The sequence below is a fragment of the Anoplolepis gracilipes genome, chromosome 8 (assembly GCF_047496725.1).
Source record: "Anoplolepis gracilipes chromosome 8, ASM4749672v1, whole genome shotgun sequence".
Lineage (NCBI taxonomy): Eukaryota > Metazoa > Arthropoda > Insecta > Hymenoptera > Formicidae > Anoplolepis > Anoplolepis gracilipes.
Genome location: NC_132977.1, coordinates 975,145 through 996,519, shown reverse-complemented (window position 1 = coordinate 996,519; position 21,375 = coordinate 975,145). Strand labels below are relative to the sequence as shown.

Here is a 21,375-nt window from a genome sequence, read left to right as displayed (position 1 = left end):
AACGTTATTAATAAAATGTGATTTATGTAATTAAAATTGTTTACGATATATGTCATTTTTTTATTTAATAGAAATAAAAGATTAATGATTACGATAAAATAAAGATAATTTTTTTTAAAATTTTGCGGGTCATACAAAGAGGGTTTGAAGGATATTATGTTACATAAGTATTTGTTGTAAACGACTTTTATGTACAAATATGACCAATATGTTTATACAACATAGCTCTACGTCCATTTTGTTAATATTGTATAATGACTATTCTATTTACAAAACTTTTGTTCCTTTGTGTTATAAATTTGAGTATCGTTTATTTGTGGCAGTGTAACTTTATTTATTGTTAAATCCATGGCCCCAGACGACTCTCGAGTACGTTAGCCGCGTCAACGCGTCCCATCAGTCTTAAATGGTTTAATAAATCTGCTAGAGCTGTAGCTTCGCGATGTCTAGCTTCCCATAAGTCCAAAATATGTTCCGTTGGACTTGCCTTCGTCGCAAAATAGTCGACGTATCTGTTAAAATGTTACGCCGGTGCAAATTTATTCCGTAAATCCGCAAAAGCAAGATAGATTGCAAAATATTATTTTAAAACTCACCGATCCACTTGTAGTCTCTGAGCCAACATCCGCCAATCGTTGCCGCGTGCGCTTGGCGGATCCAAACACTGGCATAGTTGTTTTCTAAGCGTCTTGGAAAATCTATAGCAAATCGAAATAACATTTTATTGGTTTTATTATTTTATCAATATATTTCGCTCTTTTTAAAATCATAAATAATTATAAAGAAATACCTAAAGGGTCTCGGTACAACGGATTCTGTAGATCTTGCTGAATTTTTCGACCGTAAGACAATCGAGGATTCCGTCTTATTCCTCTTTCCACTCATGTTATTCCTTTTTACAAGATCAAGATCGATCCTAAGCAGCAAGCCTTGATCTTCGAAACCACGTTGACAAGCACGAAGCTCGAAACCGAGCTTAAGTTCGCCGACGATTTTTTCTATTCTAAAAGAACGTCGAATACTGATCCTAGAGGATGCCCAAATGCGCCGATAAGGTACTTCCAGTCGTTCGGCAAAACCGCTCTCTCTGTCTTCGAGATCGATACGAAGCGAAGTGCCGCTTGCACGAAATCCGAGGGTACCATGCTCGATGTGAGTGCTGCCTAAACGACGTTCCTGAAAAAAGAATATGACTCAAAATGACAAACGCAACTTCAATCTTTATTTGCGCGTGTGCTTATAATAGGCATGCAAATTTCAAATAGATATTTCGGGCTCACCTGTTCGCTCACGAGCTTGAATGATGCTTTGGTGTCTTCGAACACGCGGCATTTGACATGATCGCGTTCGCGAGACAAGAAAACCGCTACGCAGATTCGCTTTACGGCCAATCCGGGCGCGACTACCGAATTTTCTCCAGCAACTGCGTAAACACTGGGGGTTTCCGTTACAAGGAACACACCGGCATGATCGAGCTGTGCGAATGGTTGGCCAGGCATATTCGTTGGATCACCGCCGAGCATCAATATCTTGCGCCACGTTGTCACGGACGTCGGACCGTTCGAACTCATCGATGAACTCGTGGAGTTGTTGGAACGAGTCTCTAGATCTATCTCTGCGGACCACAGACTCAGCTCCCAGTTCCCGGTTCTCAATTCAGCGCAATGCTCAAACTGAAGGATCACAGGCTTCACGAGATCGATACCCGCGGGTCCACAGGCCACCACGGCGGACAGCAACGTGAGTCCAGGCGGAAGATTCGGTCTGAAGGAATTTTCCCCCAGAACGGCGAGATGTAAACTGAGTCGACGACCGCGCGGGATCGCACCTTCTGGCACAGACATGGAAACCCCTACTTCGGGTACGACCAGGAGAGCACCTTGCTCATCGATTATGGCTTTCACGATAAATCCACTACCATCGTCCGTCGCGGATCGCTCATTCTCGTCCGGTCTTTCATCGTCGTCCTGCTCGTCATCGTCTTCGTTTGTGCTTTCTGGATTCGCTTGATATGTCGAGCCTGAGATTATATAAATATAATTTGTCATAGATGGATATGGTATTTATCTGCATACGCGGAAAAGAGAAGTGTATTTATTGAACATTTTAATGACGTGTATTGATTTTTCATATCTTTGATTGTATAAAAGATCCAAATTTTTGCAGAATTCTTTTGTAAAAAAGTAGATTTATATCAAAACTGATTATAGATAACGAGCTCCTCGTATTCTCAAATTTATAAGAATTTCTTACGAGAAGATCGTCCCTCCTCATTATCCGACATGCCACGTCCTCGTTGCGAATTCTTGCAAGAAGACCTAGTTACGGAGGAGCTTGGCGATGGTCTCGTTGTCGACGGTAATGACAATTGCGGAACGTCATAATGATGCTCGGAACAGGATCTGCACATTGCATCAGCGTATAATTAATCGTAAAATTAATGTAGATGTAACCGGATAGTGATTTATACATCGTGTGTACCGTGTTCTCATTATTTGAATATATATGTACCTGGGTAATCTGACGGCGTTCGATTCGTCAATTACATGTTCGAGACGCCTATCGCTAGCCAAGACGGGGCGTTCGTTTTTAGAAACGACTGATTTTGCGAGATCACCCGGACGACGAAAGTCTAATCTCGCAACACCGTATAAAGCTTCCATTCTTTCTTTTCGGCGCATTAAACGAACGAAGAAAATTGTCGTTACGGCCAAAATTATCGCGGCTAAGCTTAAAGTGATCCACAGTGCGAGAATGTTTCTGTAATCGACTGCTCTAGTTGCTAAAAGAAAAAATATTTTTGTTTTTTTTTTTGGAAAACAAAAGTCATATAAACATAATTCAATTACCTTCTTTGAATACTCTTGGACCATCTTGTCCGAGTGCTGCATACGAGGAAAGAAGTATTTAAATCTCTAATTCATTTGATAAAAATATCATATATAATTTTACATCAAGAGAGAAACGGAGAGAGTTTACATAAAGATTATGATTGACATTTAAAAGAAATTAATCATTTTAGGACGTCTTTGAAAATATTTTAATTTCACTCATATCTAAGCTTTCATCGATAATCATTGCGCGTGCAAAGTCATCAAGTTTTACAAATAGCAATCAAATACGGGGCGATTAAAAGAACCGCTCGTCCCAGATAAATCGTTAGGCATTAAACGCGGGTCACGAAGAACAATAAAAAAAAAAAAACAGAAACTCGGCTGGAGCTCACCATTACATCGATCCGTGGAGCAGGACTCGACGATGACGTCCTTGCCTTGACAGGGACGACCGCCGTTGCTCGGCGGGGGGTCGTTGCAGGATCTCCTTCTTACCCTCGAACAATCAGGACCGCATACGGACCACGAGGACCAAGTTGACCATCTGCCGTCAACCGCTGTATGTAACGGGGTGAAGTTGAAAATCTCGATTAAATTGCGATTATCTGATTTGCGAGTCAGCGAAAGAATAGATACATCTGTATCCGCGTATCTTGATCAGGACATACATTTACAGCGCTTAAACGTTCAGTGCATTTCAATATAGGGCGTGCTTGTTAATTCGTACTTTGTAACAATTCACGCGAACGTTGCTCTATATTATTTTGCGTGCCACGTGAATGAGTCTTTGTAGTTTACCTACCAGGGCAGGAAGGATTGCATTCTACCCTTTGTGTGGCTGGTCCTGGGCACGTTTGACCGCCGTTGATTGGAACAGGATTTGTACATGTTCTTGTCCTCTTTTGTACGCCTCTACCGCAGCGAACGCTGCACTCTGACCACCCGGACCAGGACGACCACCCGCCGTTCACTGAGAATGGATCGGGAAGAGAGAAAAAAAAATATCGACGAAATTAAAACGGGAACAAATAACATCTTGTTATTGCCCCGCGGCTTCAACAGGCTAAGACGTGAATGATTTGCTTATTTAATGCAACGTCAATTAAAAATAAGAAAATCGATGTTTAATCACCGTGAAATCTGCAAGCGCATCGACTTCGAATTTAGTTCGTGACAAAGAGTTATGAATCTGCGATGCAGATATTGACTACACAATTCTTATCTTGAGAACACAATACAAAAAATGTAAATAAGAAGAAAGAGATTCTAGCAAGAAATAAAACAAAAAGATAATATAAAAACATAAATAATATCATAATAGAGAATAAAGGAGAGACTAATTTTATATACAATAACTTATGATAGAATCAAATGATAGAATTTAAATAAATTCTTTAACATCCTTATCTTTTTAATTACCGAGCATTTCTTAATCGCGTCCGATCTATAATCTATAATACATATAAATAAATGAAAGGAAAATTGCTCACCGTAAATCGTGAGCACCGCCGGTTCGCTGACTCTCCTCGCGGCGAGATTCTCGGCGACGCACGAATAGTTCCCTTGATGCCTCAATTCGGCCTCTCCGAGAAGTAAATGTCCGTCGGCGGATTGCACGAAGCCGGACGCGGGTACCTCGTTGGGATCCGCATCGGAGGAGGCGGAAGCGGCGCCGGAGGCCGTTGTCTCGAGAGGCGAACCGTTTCTCAACCAATAAACCCTCGGCGTCGGTACACCCAGAGGTGGCGAACATCGCAACTCCGCGTTACGGCCGACTTCCACCGACAACGAATACGGCGGCGACAGGAAGTGCTTCTTCAAATCTATATCAGCCGCGATAGGTACCAGACGGTTTTTTAATATTCGCTCGGGAAACACGCTCGAGAGGACGTCGGAACGACAAATGAGAAATAAAGAAGGAAAGAGTGGTACTCAGCGATATTAGGACGGGGCGAGGGGGGGGGGGGAGGGCGCGCGTACAAACGCGAAAGAGCTTTTAGCCATCAGAAGGTGGAAAAAGATTTGCGACGCGAGAACCACGGAATGCATAACGGCGGTCATTCGTTCAACGTGGCTATCCGTCGCGGCATTATTTGCCACGCCACGTCCGTGCTCAAAAAGCGAGGCTTTCATATCGCTCTCGTTGAAGAGCATAAGCACCGGTCGAAGCTCGGCGTGTAGTACCACGATGCTGCGCTTTAGAAACTGGATACGGAATTCTATGCCACGGTATGTAGATCGGACTGATGGATGATACGTCCGGCATCACAAAGTCCGGACGTTACGGACCATCTACGAATGCATCAATTCAAATGCATTTACGTTGCCTTAGTGGCTTCAAGATTTTTTTCGTATCATACGTCGTAAGTCAAACACAATGTAATACGTCACTTTATATATCTACGTTCTTTTCAAAAAATTTAATATTTTTTTTTTTCCCCTTTACTTAGACTCGCGTAAGAGTGACTCCGCGTGAAAGGGATACCTCCGAATGAATAGCAATTACGATCGTTTAATTTCCACGTGATTCATTTTTTTCGTAGTCTATGGTATGTCATGTCGTCGTCCGTATACAAATGCATTTTATATAATGAACGTATTTAAATATTTAAACGTTAAACACGGGCGAGTAATTTAATATGCGTCAACGCTCGCTAAATTAAGAAGTATCTGCTTTGTTTATTCGAAAGTAAAATAAGATTGTTGCGCAAAGAATCGTTCTACAACAAATGGCGTACACATCGATTCGATCGACATCATGAATTCAATTTCGAAAGCGTCTGCTTTCTGTTTGAACGCAAATACCGATTTAATTTTGCATCCTGTTTGCCATGCTTATTTGCGCGGGACAGTGCGACTCGAAATGTCTAAATGAAAATTGCTCTTGCGCTACACCTTTTTACGAAGCATCCAATCCCAAATGCAATCGTATCGTATTATTGGAATTCCATACACAAAATGCCAAAATACACTTTTCATTCAGCTTATCGCGATGTATATGCGACTTTATTTTAGCTTTGATAACTGACGAGTGTTCCGCATTGAATGACAGAGATTGTCTCTCGTTTTCCTCTCTGAAAAAACGCAACGCTATTCGGAGGCTTACGCGTCTGTCGTTTCGTTTGCAATAGAATATCGATTAGATTTTGCATTCGATTTGCGCGTCACAGAACACTTGATAAAAACCGAATCGTGTCCGCTCTGTTGCTTTAATTTGTTCCACCTTCCAGCTCATTGCAAAATGTCGGGGGTAAACTTTACATCGACTATTAAAAGCGCGCATCAAAAGCTTTAAATGAGTTACACAAATTTTATTAATAAAGTTATTAAATAATAATATTGTATAATGAAATAACTAAGATTATATACTTATCGATTTTAATAACTGAGATTAATATAATTTGCATGAGACGTTTCAGGAATATCTCTCTACACTGAAATGCAATTACACAGAAAGAGAGTATCGACAAATGTAATTATTATATTATTATTATAGTATCATATCACTAGAAATATAATAAGTTTATATTTAACAAATTTATAATAATCTATTTTTACGGTCCGAATTAGCCTAAAAATACGAGGACGGTCTTTGCGATAGTTGTCACTACTGTCCGTTCAAAGGCTTCCCCTCGTATTAGCGTAAGTGAAAGTGACGTAATCTCCTGAGTTGGAGCACATCATGTAACGCAGAAACGTGCGGTGCATGGTCATTACCGCAACGAGAGAAAGGAAATTCTTTCTTTCTCTCGTTGCACCGGTAAAGAATTATTCAAAGAGAATAATCGAGGGAGAGAACAGAGAATATATACAGAATAATAGGATAGCAAAGAAAGAGAGAGAGAGAGAGAGAGAGAGAGAGAGAGAGAGAGAGAGAGAGAGAGAGAGAGAGAGAGAGAGAGAGAGAGAGAGAGAGAGAGAGAGAGAGAGAGAGAGAGAGAGAGAGAGAGAGAGAGAGAGACAGAATGGAGGATTCTCTACTTACAGGCGACCTCAACCGTAGCGGGCTGCCCTCGAATTTGACCTGGTCCCGACCATGCCACGCATTCGCACTTGAATCTCTCTTTCCCAAAGTACTCCTCGACCTCGTTCCTCGTCACGTTCAACTCGACCTCGACGACCCTCGTTCCAGTACGAGGGTCGACGAAATCCTGCTGCTGCGAACGCTCGGCCCGGTCACCGTTGCAGCGAAAATACACCTGCGGAAAAGAACCGGTGGAGCGTGCAGTTTCGCGTGCCGTGAAAGAAACAACTTGTCTTCGTTAAATTGCGACTAAGTGAGTAATAAGAGCGTGAAAAGAGAAGAGAGAGAGAGAGAGAAAGAGAAATAGAGAGAGAGAGCAGTGAGCAAAACCAGAGCCACGAAGGAAATAAAGACAAAGACATTCTGTGAAGAGTCTTAAGAAACATTGTGCGAGAATAATACTTTCATGGATTCATGTGATACAAAAGAATAATTGTAATATAGGTAACGAGAAAATATATGTAATAAAGTAAGAAATCTTTATACAAAACGTTATGTAAAGAGATGTATGAATTATAATCGAAATGATTACAAATGCGATGCATTACCTGAAGAGCGTGCGCGGCGCGACAGTGCAACGTCGCCGGTTTCCCTTTGATGACAAACGTGTCGATGGGCTCCAGCAAGAAAATCGGCAGGGAACCGCCGGCGATGAGATCGGTATCGCTCGTTATGGTCGCGGTCTCGTAGTCGCCGTAATCATAATCTTCGACGGGATAACTCTCCTCGTCATCTTCCTCCGCGTCATCCTCTTCCTTCGTGCCTAGCGAGCAACGGAGCATACGCTTATCCCTTTTGCGCGCGAGCGGAAAAAAATCGATAATTCCAACGCGATTCATTCCGCTAATCCGATAGAGCCGTCAGCATAATCCCTTCTGACAGCATTATCCATACGTTTCCAAATTTTTCATATCGAATCGATTGAATTAAATCGTCGCCGCGGGGCTTGCTCTTGGTCCATCGGGGAGGGATTAAAGCCGCGTCACCGCGATAAAGAGAAACGGCCATGTGTGGAGACGGCGTTATCGGATTACTAATGGTGCATTACCGGATCCGATAACGTGTCGAACATATATATATATATTTCTACTCGTTCTCCTTTCCTAAAAGTCTATCGCTACCCAAAGACGCAGCATTCGCGACGCGATATATTTAGACGTTGAGTCGGATATGATATGGAACGCTAAAACAAGCTTAACGATACGTAACGGATTTTACATCGTGTATCAACTACACGTTCGCGCTTACATCTCGCGGATTACTTTACGCTTCGTGTTCGTCGACTCGCTTTCAAGTCTTCGCAGGAACTTTATTACACCCCGAACGATTACGCCTCTCTTGTTTGACTCGTCGCAATAAGCCAAGCGCTCTATGATTACCTCAGCTGTCAAGCTCATGAGAAAACATGTCACGATCCGCAACGAGGGGCTTTCGCGAGGAACGCGAGACGTAAATTTACGCTGCGATTTAAATGGGTATGCACGCCGGCCGGAAACGAGCCGAAATGAATTTTCGGTCGTCGCGGAAGCGCCGGCGTTGCAATAATAGCTATTGGTATTTAGAACGATTTGTGTGGTGCACTTAACAATATAACATAATGTGGAGAATATTTTCAACGAACAATATTACACTTTAATTCCCAAATAATCAGCATGCGAGATGCAGTTGTATAATATTTTACGCAAATGTTCAAACTAATTGAATATTAATATTTTGAAGATAAATTAAGAGATATTGTCAAACATATAAATCTCTGCTGTTTTATTTACTTTGTTACTTACTTTCGAGCGTACTAGCAAGACGAAGAAGCGTTAAAAGAAGAATACTGATCCTCAGCTCCATCGTTGCCTCACATTTCACTCAAATCGACGTTTTATTCGTTACCACTTGGAGAAATTGGGCACAACAAATTTCATGCTCTACGCTGGCACATCTTTCTAGCGTCGCGCTTGTTATCACTTTCAAACGACTTTGACTTCATCACCGATTAGCGTGCCAAATTTCAATTAATATCTTGTACGATTTTAATAAATATCCGCAATGCACAGTCGTGCATTATCACCAGTGACTCGTGTATCAGGACAGATCGAATTTGCTATTGATCGAAGAATAGAGACAATCTCAATCGATTGTTTATCGTACGCGAGATTCATGTGACAGATCATATTTACAACCGTGCGTTTGAATTTTTCAATTTGAAAAAGAAATCGTCTCTTCGAAAAATACCATCGATAATTAGTCGCGGCTAATTTTGGAGACTATATGACGAATCTGAACGAGGGTGCTCGCACTTGCATGGTTGCACTCGCGTTCGAGCGTACGAAAGGGGGGACACGTGACCGGCCTGGAACCCTTCGTACACGATAGCGAGCGAAATAGGGGAAACGAGGAATTCGCTAAGGGAGGGTGGCTGCGCGATGCTCGCGGGTCGGCACGCGGTGGACGACTGAACTTGCCGACGTGCGCGCACCTCTATATATACATATATATATATACGTCTCACTTCGATACCGACGCTCTTCTTCATCCCCTTGTCGTCGGGGGTGTTGCTGCTACTGCTGCTGCTGCTGCCAATGGTGGTGGTATCTGCGGCGGCGGCAACGACGACAACGACGACAACGACGACGGTGACGGTGACGGAGACGGCGACGGCGACGGCGACGTTGACGGTAACGGTGACGGTGACGGCGATAGTGGTGGTGGTGCTTGCGATGCCGGAGGCTGCGCTTTCTTCCGCGAATGTTCTCCTTCCGTGCTGAACGATGATTGACAGATCACTCTCTCGATATATGCATCCGTCTACTCTTATATCCGCCTTCGTGAAAGAAAGTCGTTTAATTTTTAACATGTTTACTGACATATCAATTTAATCTAAAATATATATATATATATAAGCTAAAATATATAAAAAATACAGAAATTAAATTTGACATATAATCGCGAATAAAAATAATAAGAATTAAGCAATTTTCGTTGTGGATATATTTTTTTTGAAGAAATATATTTTTCTAAAATGTGTTGTACGTCTGTGCGCAAGAAAAATATATATGTAATTAATTGTTACAACATTAAAGAAAGTAATCGTGAAGACGAACTTCAACTCTTTATCGTATCGGAACATCGATGACATAATCGACAACGATCAAGAATGAAAGCATGATAAAGGGTCATTTATTTCTTAACTAAAATCCCATTTGTGGCCGAGACATCTTCTCGGATAAAGTCAAGTACTTATTGGCTCGTCGGGGAGCGCATTGTTGTGCTCGAAACGTCGATACGTCCGTTCCTTGACGATTCAATATTCATCCACCCCTTCATTCATGGCACGTCGTAAAGCCAGCGCTGTTAGCCCCCGAGGTCATTGTTATCGCACCTCGTCTACTACCGAGATGCTTTTGGTAAGGATCGAATGGATATCACTTGAGTATTCGCTTGGTGAAGAAGAGGCACTAGAAGAGGATCCTTGTGGGAACATATGGGATTTCCTACGGTCGATCACTGCCGATCCGCTCGAACATGAAATCGGATCCAACCGCGAGGACGAGTTCGAGACGCGTCGTCGCGGCGACGTCCCTTTAACCTCACGACTTCGTACGAAGGTGGATGTAACGGTAAACGAGTTTCCGAATCGCTTGGTTACACATCCAGGAAACCGATACCTTGTTGCTACTTGGCGTAAATAGATCGGAGAGTGTAGAACGCGTCCGGATCGTGTCAACTGGCTCTAGGGGAGAAATCTTGCATGAAAACGTTATGTGTGATCCATATAGATTTTTATAGACGATATTGGACAACAGATCTTTTTAATGGATCCTTTCTATCGTAAATCCTTTATAATTTTTATTTTTATTATCAGAGCGGAAAATGGAGATATCAAATTTAGAAATATTTTTCCAGCAATCTCCCTCTCTATCACCTTTCTTGAGAATACAACTAACATCCTTGACAAACATTAAAGTGCATTCGAGCATTTCTCTACGGAATTCCATTTCGCTCTATTTATTTTAGGTATTTCGCGACGTTCGAGACAGGAAGATCCCCGCAGCGTTTTCTCGTAATTAATGATATCCCATAAAAAGGACTAACGTGTACACAAAGTATATATATATATATATATATCTATATATATAATATATATAAATACACATTAGTGCTCGATCGAAATTCGGTATATATATCGCGATAACGTTAAGTTGCTCCATGCCCAGGTATTAAGGTGGCTGCAGCATCGAATAGCCTTAATCCGGATTTATACATCGATGTATTCCGTCATTATACATTATACTCACATGTATATCGGTTCATCGAGACGTCGAAGCTTGACTTATGCCGATGGCCCTCACTCGCAGATGGTTATCTCTCGCCTTTACGAGAGAGTCGATCCCTTCGAGCTCGTGCAAGCGCAGAGCGCTTAAGCGATTTAACGTAAACACACGTAGCAATTTGTTCCGGGCTTTATGTCGCCCTCGGGAAAAAGGAACCCACGCGCTCGTTCCGTACCGTTCCGTACCAGATGGAACGGAGAGAGAAACGTATCCGCGGTATGACAGCACCCATACGACGAGCGCTAGGAGAAGAAAGGAGTAAAATGTAGAACGAATTAACAAAAAGACACTTTGCTCGCGGATATTACGGAAAAAGTAAAGAAAGAAAGTGTGCGTTCCATTAGTAAAGATTCTAAAGATAAATATATTACGTTGACATTTTTTATTGTGCGAGACATTTTTTCAACGATGACTAATTACACACGTGATTGTTAATCTTTCGATAAAACGGCGACATGTGAAAAATTTTCACTCTTAATAGAAGCGGAATAAAGAAATAAAGAATAAGCGAAATTTATTTATCATACTTAAGAAAGCTCTTTATAAGTATTACGTCATATCGGCCTCAATATATGTATATTCCGTAAATATAGATTATGACATATTTATTTCGCGTTGTGCGTAGCATATTTTATATCGTTATATATTTAGATAAGGCGTCGTTAAAATTATTAACACGCGTGGTTGTCGCTCTGACTGCACAATTGTTTATTTAAAGTTATTTTTAAAAAAATTAAAAAGCACACAAACTCATCATATCGCTATAATTAGTTAAATCATTATGAAGTAAAGTACATCATCACAGAGAAATTAAAGTCACGATTTTATTATCAGCTTTGATTTACATATTGATATAAATAAAAAAGTTTCGCTACACACAAGCATACATAAATATATAACTTTTAGAAATGGATGAAAGATTGTAAAAAATAAAATAAAAGTAAGTTTAGCGGCCTAAATATGTCATCAATCATCGATCAATGACGTTAATTGGTCGTTTTGGAATGCAAATGCGCAACGATACGAATGATCCCAACGTACATTGTTATCCATCTTTGTCCGCATCATGAGTTATCCACGGTACACGTGTTTGTGTCGTCCGACGTTTAGTGGAAATCACAATTCGCATAACGAGATAATCGGCGGGCGTAATTAAAAACAATGTCGCGTCACATATGATTATGCGCGGCTTGCGAACCAGTGACAATGAATATTGCCCGATTGCAAACAGACACCGCGCGTAATTGGCTTCCGCGCTGCGGCCGTTAAACGCCGGACGATAAACACGCTTAACGCGTTTCGCCAAATATGTCGCGCGATGATCAATGCGATTGACAGAATACGCGGATAACGCGACGATGCATCCGATGATTTAATCGTTAAATCGGCGACAGTGTGCTGTGCAGTTCCGCGGGTCGCGGCGCGGCGTTTGCTCACAAATCAACTTTGCGCGCCAGACAAGGCGTGAAACGTTCGCCAAGTTACGTGCAAATCGAACAAATTGAAGATATTGTGCCACCGGATGCATCATCGATCAGCGATATTGCGTCGCGAAGATTTGTGAATTTTTTTTTTCAACTTCTTCTGCACCAGTGTAATCATATCACACATAGCATCCTTCCATTCCTATTTTTATCTTATGAAATTTCTGCAGAAATCGCGTGACATTTTAAATTGTCTTTTTAAATTTAACATACATGCAACTCGCATACAATCTATCTGCCGTGCGACTTATTTCGAACACGAAGATAAGGATGAATCGTGAAAAATTTTATTTCAAAGATGATCTTATTTCGAGAATAAAAATCTGTTTCTAGCAGTTATTTTTATAAATGTTAGAAAGAAGGATTTTTATAACTTTTGAAGAAAATTTTGAGTTTATTTGAAAAATGTAGTTTTTTTTTTTTGGATATACTTTTTTCAAGATCTAAAGACATATAAGACTTTGAGCTATTCTCCCAGATAATAATGTATATGTAGATATAATATTGTGAAGTCTGCTCGTATTATTGTCATTTCAAGTGGATGACCGTCCTCTTCGCCGCTCTTGCGTTTTATACAGTTCAACAGAATATCGTCAGCATATAGATATATAGATATATACGTATCGAGCGTGTACGGGGTTGAGGAACTGTAGGTCGAACGGTACTATCTCTCTCATCGATTGTATTCCTCCTAAAGGGTTGTCCGTAGGATCTACCTCTTGCGTAGAAACTCCTTAATATTTCAGCGAGCATGCAGCTGTTGTCTTCGCAAACTCGAGAGAAAACCTACGGTTCTCTTATATGGAAGCCCAACGAAAATGGTTGTGTGCGGTTGTGACGAGGGATGAACTTGGCCCGATGGATATAGCTCATTCGTGGCGGTCTCGTCCGTTTTGGAAACGCGCGGCGTGCAATTGTTATTAATTCAACGGGCGCTAAGAGGACCCTGCGGACCGACCGCGGAGCAAGCCGAAATACCCATTAGCCATCGGTTATTCATGTCGAAAGTTCGTCGCACGCAAAACGGCATGCCGCAGCTGTCTCGGCGAAACGACGCGCGATACACGGGTATCGCAATGTCAAAACGCGTGATCGGACAACCTGCGGGGAAATTGACGGACATCAGCGAGGAGAGCAATCACAGGATGGAACGTATAATTTAGCAGAATTTGTGCAATTATATTATTATTATTATTATTATTAATGCAATGTTAATCGAATTCATCTGAAAGAGAGTATTTGGACAATATTGAACGCTATATTAAAATTATACAATTTTATATATTCCTCCTTTAGTTTATCTTCAATTTTCGAAAAGATATCTTTTCCGTACGTGAAAAATAATTTATTGATTTACGAATAGGAAAAAGAAAAAAAAAGTATTTTACATAATGGAAATAAACGTCACTCAGCTTTCGCCAGTTGCGGTTACACGTGCACGGTGAACTTTTTCGAGACAAGACCGAACAAAGAAAAGGTCCGATCTAGGGATACAGAGACGTTGACGTTACTTATAATGCATGAGTCTCGAGGTAATAGAATACTCGTACATGCAAAGCGACGACCAGTGCTCCAGGAAAACAAGTCGCTTTCAACCCCTTCGACAGAATTTTACTTCCGCATTACATGCCGGCACAGAGCATCTGTATCTAAGTTTAGAATTATATATCATACACAGTAAGTCGTCTTATCAAACTTTCATGATTGCGACGAGAAAGAAACTTGGTGTAGAGAGAACAAGTATAATATAATTTGCTAAGGAACATGTTTGGCCCTTTATCGGAAATAGTACTGCGCGAAATCGTTAATCTCTGCTTTTTTTTTTTTTTTTTTTAATTAATCTTGTACTGAATATACAAGTACTATCTTAAAAACAATGCCACACTCTGTTTTAATTTTCTTAATTGCATAATAACGTTGCTTCAATGTCACGACTATGACAATACGACATTTGCATCGTCGTAAAAATGAGAGTCCCCTTTTCACTTGACGCACAATAGCTTTATTCGCGAAACGCCCACCATCAAGAAGAAACAAAGACCTTGCTTTGAGACCAAACTTTCATCATCCTCAAAGGCATGCTTTGCAATTTGCAGCGACTTGTCGCGCGGCGGAAACTCCCTTAAGCTGAACTTTTCTCTATAAGACTTAACGAAAAAGAGCAACTATCCTCGACGCAGTCTACCTCTCGGTGGCGGGAACGGGAGAAAGCTCCCAATTCCTGAAAGCACTCTGCGAGATACGTTCCCAGATCTCGACACACACTCGGAACCAGCAGCGATTCCGCGATAAGCGAGGATTTGCTCGCGTTGGCAAAAGTACGCGGAAGAAGTCGATCGTGTTCTCTTCTCATAAAGGGCGGGAAGAATCGCGCGGATAGCGACAGAAGCGAAAGAGCGCCACTCTCGAAAGGATACTCTCGGAGGATTTTCCGGTGTCGGAGGTAGCAAGTCCCGGCGGGCCTTTCACAACGAGAGGTCCTCACAATACGTCGTTACGGGGCGGCTAACCCTCCCCCGGCCGAGGGCTCGTCGAGTGGATAATCGTTTTAGGGAGGACGCCACAGCCTCGGTATTACCGCCTTTGTGGACCATGTTTGAACGCCGCCGGCACTCGGGCAATCAGGTCGATTCACAATCAGCGTACTTTCCGCACCATGACCGATCGCCGACGTTCTTGTATGACGGAAATCGGCCCTTCCCTCGCTCGAGTACTCGCGCGTACGTAACGAGAGACGAGGTGTAAATATTGCGAGTTTCCGATTCATTTTGTTCGATCGGTCCTACATCCCAAAATCTCGTCCTGCAATATTCTATCCGCGAATAATATATTTACTCGCCATCTTTTTCAATATCGCGAGGAAAGTTATAATAATATCAAAGTATTAACTTGTATGTATGTGCAACTTTTCACAAACATTATCGATACGTCAGTTGAAAATATCATTAATAATGAGAAATAGTTTCGTATGTAAATATTTCAGAGTATAACTGAAGATATGACAAACTAACGCAAGAATAGCAACTACTCAAGGTCTTATTCGGGGTTCCAGACAAAATACATTTGCAAGTGATGACTAATTCATCGGCTCATGAATTAAAATGTTCACGATCTCCATTGTAACAGTGAATGTACTTTCATCCATTGACGATGCAGCATTTCGACGCGTAAATCCGATGTTATAAACACGAGAGGAAGCCGTTATGTGCGAATGGAGAGTTAATTTCGAACTGCCAAAAAAGCACAATAGTAGTAGTCGCCATCGAGAATTCCGAATGAGACAGTAAATCATTGGGTTTTATTCATTTCCACAAAATTTTTATTACCAGATTTATCAAAATGATTTGTAATATATGAAAAAGGTATAATGTCAAAATCTCAAAATTTTATCATAAATTTAATTCTCGAGAGAAAATTATTATTTTTGTTTTATTTAAGGATAAAAAATAAACTTAAAATTTGACGAATTAACGCTATATTTAAAAAAAAAAAGATGCTTTCTTTAAGTTTAACAATATTTTCAATTTTCTCAATAAAATGTCATATATTATAACTCTACATGATAAAATAATCTAATCGATAATTCACTCAGGAAACAATAAGTAAACGTGTTACGAATTCAACGCAATATCAGTAAGATCTTGAATACTTTGTGCGCAAAAGTTGAACGTCAATTGAAGTTGTTATACGTGGAAAGGTGATTTATTATATGAAAATCTATGTTCGTGATATGGGGTTAAACCGGGGCCGTGTTTGCTCGCTATAAAGCACATACGTGTCAAACTAGAAGTGCGAGATTTCGGTATAGATGCGGGTTTGTGTCACGCGTTCGGTCCGGCGAGAAAACCGGAAGCCACGAGAAATTCAGCTTTTCGGACTCGCACGATCGTCCAATTACCTCGTATACAGCATTTACATAACGTATACAAACGCCTATCCGCCCGACGACGAAACCGCCGCAACGCCGCTCAATGTCGCCACCCTCACTAGGCGACGGCCTCACGGCAACCGAAGTAATTACAGACGCGTTTCAGGGAGCGCCGACTGAATACAGAAATTATGCAGATGGCGTAATAATATTCGCCACACGTTTGCTCGGGTCAATATTGAACTAAGCTTCCTCGTAATTCCTCACGAAAGACGCCATCGCGCGATTCACTGTTGGCGAATACTCGTCCTGCGATGCACGAGCCTTTAAATTTTGCCCACTGTACCAATGAAACTGTAAAATAAAAATCGTTCGGATGTACCTGATGTAAAACCGATGCTCGATGGATTCACGAAAGCTGTCTGGTTTCTCTACACTTTGCAATTATAATACCTTGCCTCGACGGCACACTCGTCCCTTCGTGAATAAATCAGCTGTTATTGATTGAAGGCCAGATGTCACAAAACTTTTATCGAGATGATTAATTTGTGATCCTAAATCAACAAACGTTACAGTTGTGATATTCAATTTGATGAAAAAAAAAAAAAAAAAAAAAAAAAAAAAAAAGTATTGAGCTTAAAATTTAAATTATTCTAAACATTATTTAAATATCCTCCACATTTTTCACAAAAAATACTAATGCAATAAGCTAAATAAGAGCCCGACCAGAGTAATTACGACGAATTACACGTCATAATTAAACGTTTAAATAATACATATGTGCATACACCCGTATTTCGCCCGATTTCATTTCGATGCATTTACGGCTGCAGTCTGCGCCGAGTCTGCGGCGTATCTGCGGGATATAGAGATACATAATCCATTCTCGCGTGAGAGAAAGCGGTCGGGGGATCTCGCACCTCGCACCTTCTCGTGACACTCTCGAGCGGGTGGAGTGGCAGTTTGCGGATCAGCCGTAGAGAATCGCGCTATAAATCAGCCGTTACCGAGTCAATTGAGACGTCGCGAGCACTCTTTGCGTTCCGAGTCCGCGCCGTTGGTGGCTTTTTGTCAAGCACGTCGAAAGGACGAGTGAGGAAGAAGTAGAAAAGGGTCGGCGGGGGTGCCTCGACCCTTTCCACCGTGCGGTCGTTAAACGCAGCCGTACTCGAGTGCCGAAGTAACGATATGCTAAAAGAGCGAGGGGGGTTTTCACCGTTCTTCTCCGATCGCTACTATACGATGATATACGGCCCGATACGTCCTCTCTCGCGCGCGCACTTTGTTACTCTCTCTCCTCTTTCGCGCAGACTCTCTCTTCTGAAATTCTCTTTCCAACGCCTTTCCCTGCCCGTTCTTTCGTGCCATCCGACTTGCAACGACGCAGCCGACAGTAAAGTGGCTCTCCACGATGAATTACGCCGAAACTTCCGTTCTGCCAAGCCCGATGTACAGCCACTTGATTACCGATGCGTAGACAGAGGCAGCCGCGCAAAGAGAGAGAGAGAGAGAGAGAGAGAGAGAGAGAGAGAGAGAGAGAGAGAGAGAGAGAGAGCATGCACATTCGAAGAAATATGTATAACCGGATGTCGTTACATCAAGCATGTGGCGTGAATGCTTGTTCACAGCCTCCGTCGTTTCACGTGGCAGTGACCATATGCCACCAGATTCAGGTGCACTCGTAACATCTAATTACATGCATGTGTTACCCTTTTCCCTTGAGTCGCGACCTAACCGCATAATACAATTTAACATTATTATTATTACTGATTATATTGTTGTCATTATAATTATTAAATATGTATGTTGTACAATAATTAAAGAAGATTAGAAAATATATTGATAAAATTATATGAAAGAAATGTGCATCTTTATAATTATTTCGGTAAATTCATACGAGTAAAATGTACACACGAGATTAACAGTGTTGACACGTGACAACTTGTGATTCTGGGAAATATATTTATAATGGTCAATTTTCAGCTATTTGACATGCATGAAATAAAATTGAGTCTTTCGTAATTAAGACTTGATAAATCAACTTTATGGAATGCAATATAATGTATTAATTCATCACACATAATTATTCCGAGATTAAATTGATAACACGCCCTACCTGGTCAAAATTCATAATCAGACTAGGAACACAATCGAAACTTTCGCGATGCCGCTATTGTTTCAACGTCGGTACTAGTTCGCGAGCGACTATCAGTGTTATGCCATTAAAAGTTGTAGCATTAGTGGGCGCTAGTTTCCTAACTCGTTGAGCATTATGATTATACCGCGAAAGTTCTAAACATTATATCACTGCACAAATACGATATTTATCAAAGTTTGTGTAGGAAAGAGGACTTTCTTCACGGTGAGTTATGTCCGGCAAAACTTCTTCCATCGAAAGCAGCGGCAATCTTAAGCGTCGTCGATCGTGTCCAGACCTGTTCGGCTAACAAGTTTTATCGACGTCTGAAATTTGTCCGATTGTCACAGTGACAGCCGGGTCTGATGACGATCGGTGATGGATGAAATATGAAATATCCAAAGTCACGTCAAATTATACCATACCGCCGGGCATTCGTTAAAGACAACGCTAAACTATATTCGTCTTGGAGCACATTTATGAAAAATAATATATACAGAAAAATATGTACACATACTTAATGTATATAAACTATAACCGCGTATAATTTCTAGAAATGAGATGCTTAACAGCATCGCTATTACTTTGTCACCTTCGGTGCGACGCGTATATGAAAGCGGATCACGTCGGAACGTTAAAGAAACCAGCTTTATCTCTCGAATTTCTTTTTCTCGCACAGGTTGTCTGTAAAGTTCGAATGGAACGGGAGCGTATCAGGTGGAATTTAATCATATAAATGGACGAGCGTCCGATCCAAACTCGGCCCGATACGAAAAAATAAAAGTTCTACACGCGCACGGCACCTCGTCCCGTCCGGAAGAGGAAAGGAAATCCCCTCGGAATTTTTTCCGATCGAATTAGCTCTGGTAAAACTTTATTTCGCAGTGCTTGCGAACCTGTTTTCCCCTTCTTCGTGCGTCCATTTTTTTTTAATTTGCTGAAGAGAACGTGCATTGGACCAGTGAAGTTATCCCATGTTTATTCAGGACGGTTTTTACGCGGTTTAGAGCCAAACGCCGAGAGAATTATATAGAGTGAAAAGAGAAAAAAAAAACTTTATCTAAAAGCTATTTTCTTTGTTTTTTTTTTCTGACGAAAGCACTCATAAATAAGTACAATGTCAATGGCCCTAACTTGGTACATAATTAAATATTTACTTACAACATATACGTCTATGTATGACGTAAGATATTTATCACACAGTTTTTTCTAAGGGTCATACTTTTTTCCATAATACAATAACTTTTTATATTGTCTCACAGATGAACGTCTCTATAAAATACTGATCTCAATTCTAGGGTGGCCGAACGTGTCCGAAACCAGTGCAAGTCGTGAGAACGTGGCAAGAAAACAGTTGTGAGACTTTTGTTTCATTTTGCCGTAACGTTCATGGGCTTCGCGTGCCATCGCGTCACGGATACTAATCGAACGTAAAAGAAAGCAACTAAGTCGTCCGCAGAATCGACGTGGCCGACTTTTTTTTCGGGCCCGAGGGTAGCTTCCCGGTGCTCGTCGAAAAAGAACAATTACTATTGTCGAACGAACTCAAACTCCCGTGCAATGTGCTGCTTCGAACATAGTTACTCTGGAATTTTTCAGGATAGAGCCAATCGTAGAACTTGCTTTATCGGTGTCAGTATCTTCGAAGTTCTCGACAAATCTTTTTATGCTGGAGTAGCAGCTGTCGAACTTTCGTAGGTACAGTGATATTAGAAATAAATGGATTTCATTTATTGAATCTACTTATTGAATTTTTTTGTGTTAAATTTATAATAATTATTACTATAATATTTCTGAATATTTTGGGATAAAATTCACTAATTAATGTGTAATTTGTACTTTTATGTAAATATTATTTTGGTTATTGTAGACCAATCATCAAGACATATTTGTCTCCACAAATTGTAACAATCATTGTTCTAGCGTGAGTACATTTTTTAAATAATATTTATACTATGTTTTTACAATTTAAAATCATTTTACAAAAAGTATTGATTCATAATTATTGCAGAGTATTTTATTTGTTGATGGCCCTACTTCATTTCGCGCTACTTAAAAACTCCAAGTTGCTATGTTTTCAGTTAATATTAACTACATTTGTGGTAAAAAATTATTTATATTAATACCATTAAAATTAAAACAAAATTTTTGCTGCAATTTATGACAGCGTTAACTAAAAATAATAGTTTACTTTTGATTAGAAAATAGCGCTTGTGCTTTTGCTTTTGGCACTATTATCCATGACAAAAATGGAAGGCTGGAATGCTACTGGTCTAGTGTCATTAACGTTAATCACCGTCGTTATCATGAAGCTCTTTGGTATCGCCATTACATACTTTGACGTGGTATAATCTCTCTCTCTCTCTCTCTCTCTCTGTAAATTAAATTAAAGAAACATTTAGAGCAAATGAAATAAATTGCGTTAGCCATCGCATCGACGCTTGTTCACAAGCATTATCGCTCGCGTTAAACTCGACAAATCAATTGGCCGACAGGTGGACATGAGCGGTGACTGGTCGTATTTAATAGAATTTGGTTTCGGCATTGTATTAATCGCCATCGTAGTCGGAATAGAGTTGCTCGTAATCGCGCACACGCTGACGGCAGTGACTATTGTTGCCGCTGCATTCGGTACATTCCTCAGCTTGGTAAATATCGTCGGAACAAATATTGTATTTAGCAATCACGCAAATTATTATTAAA

The 21,375-nt window shown here is 40.8% G+C and overlaps 1 protein-coding gene across 1 annotated transcript; it reads right to left on the bottom strand.

The window, feature by feature from the left end:
• Window positions 1-129: 129 nt before the first annotated feature.
• On the bottom strand, window positions 130-9,330 carry LOC140668816 (netrin receptor UNC5C). Its single transcript, XM_072898138.1, has 13 exons — window positions 8,640-9,330; window positions 7,407-7,621; window positions 6,820-7,033; window positions 4,325-4,657; window positions 3,637-3,804; window positions 3,227-3,391; window positions 2,850-2,885; window positions 2,512-2,782; window positions 2,254-2,402; window positions 1,281-2,020; window positions 791-1,176; window positions 597-698; window positions 130-512 (listed from the first exon to the last, which is right to left on the bottom strand). The coding sequence occupies exons 1-13, from the start codon at window positions 8,698-8,700 to the stop codon at window positions 341-343; spliced, it is 3,012 nt and encodes a 1,003-aa protein (XP_072754239.1). The 5' UTR covers window positions 8,701-9,330; the 3' UTR covers window positions 130-340.
• Window positions 9,331-21,375: the final 12,045 nt, after the last annotated feature.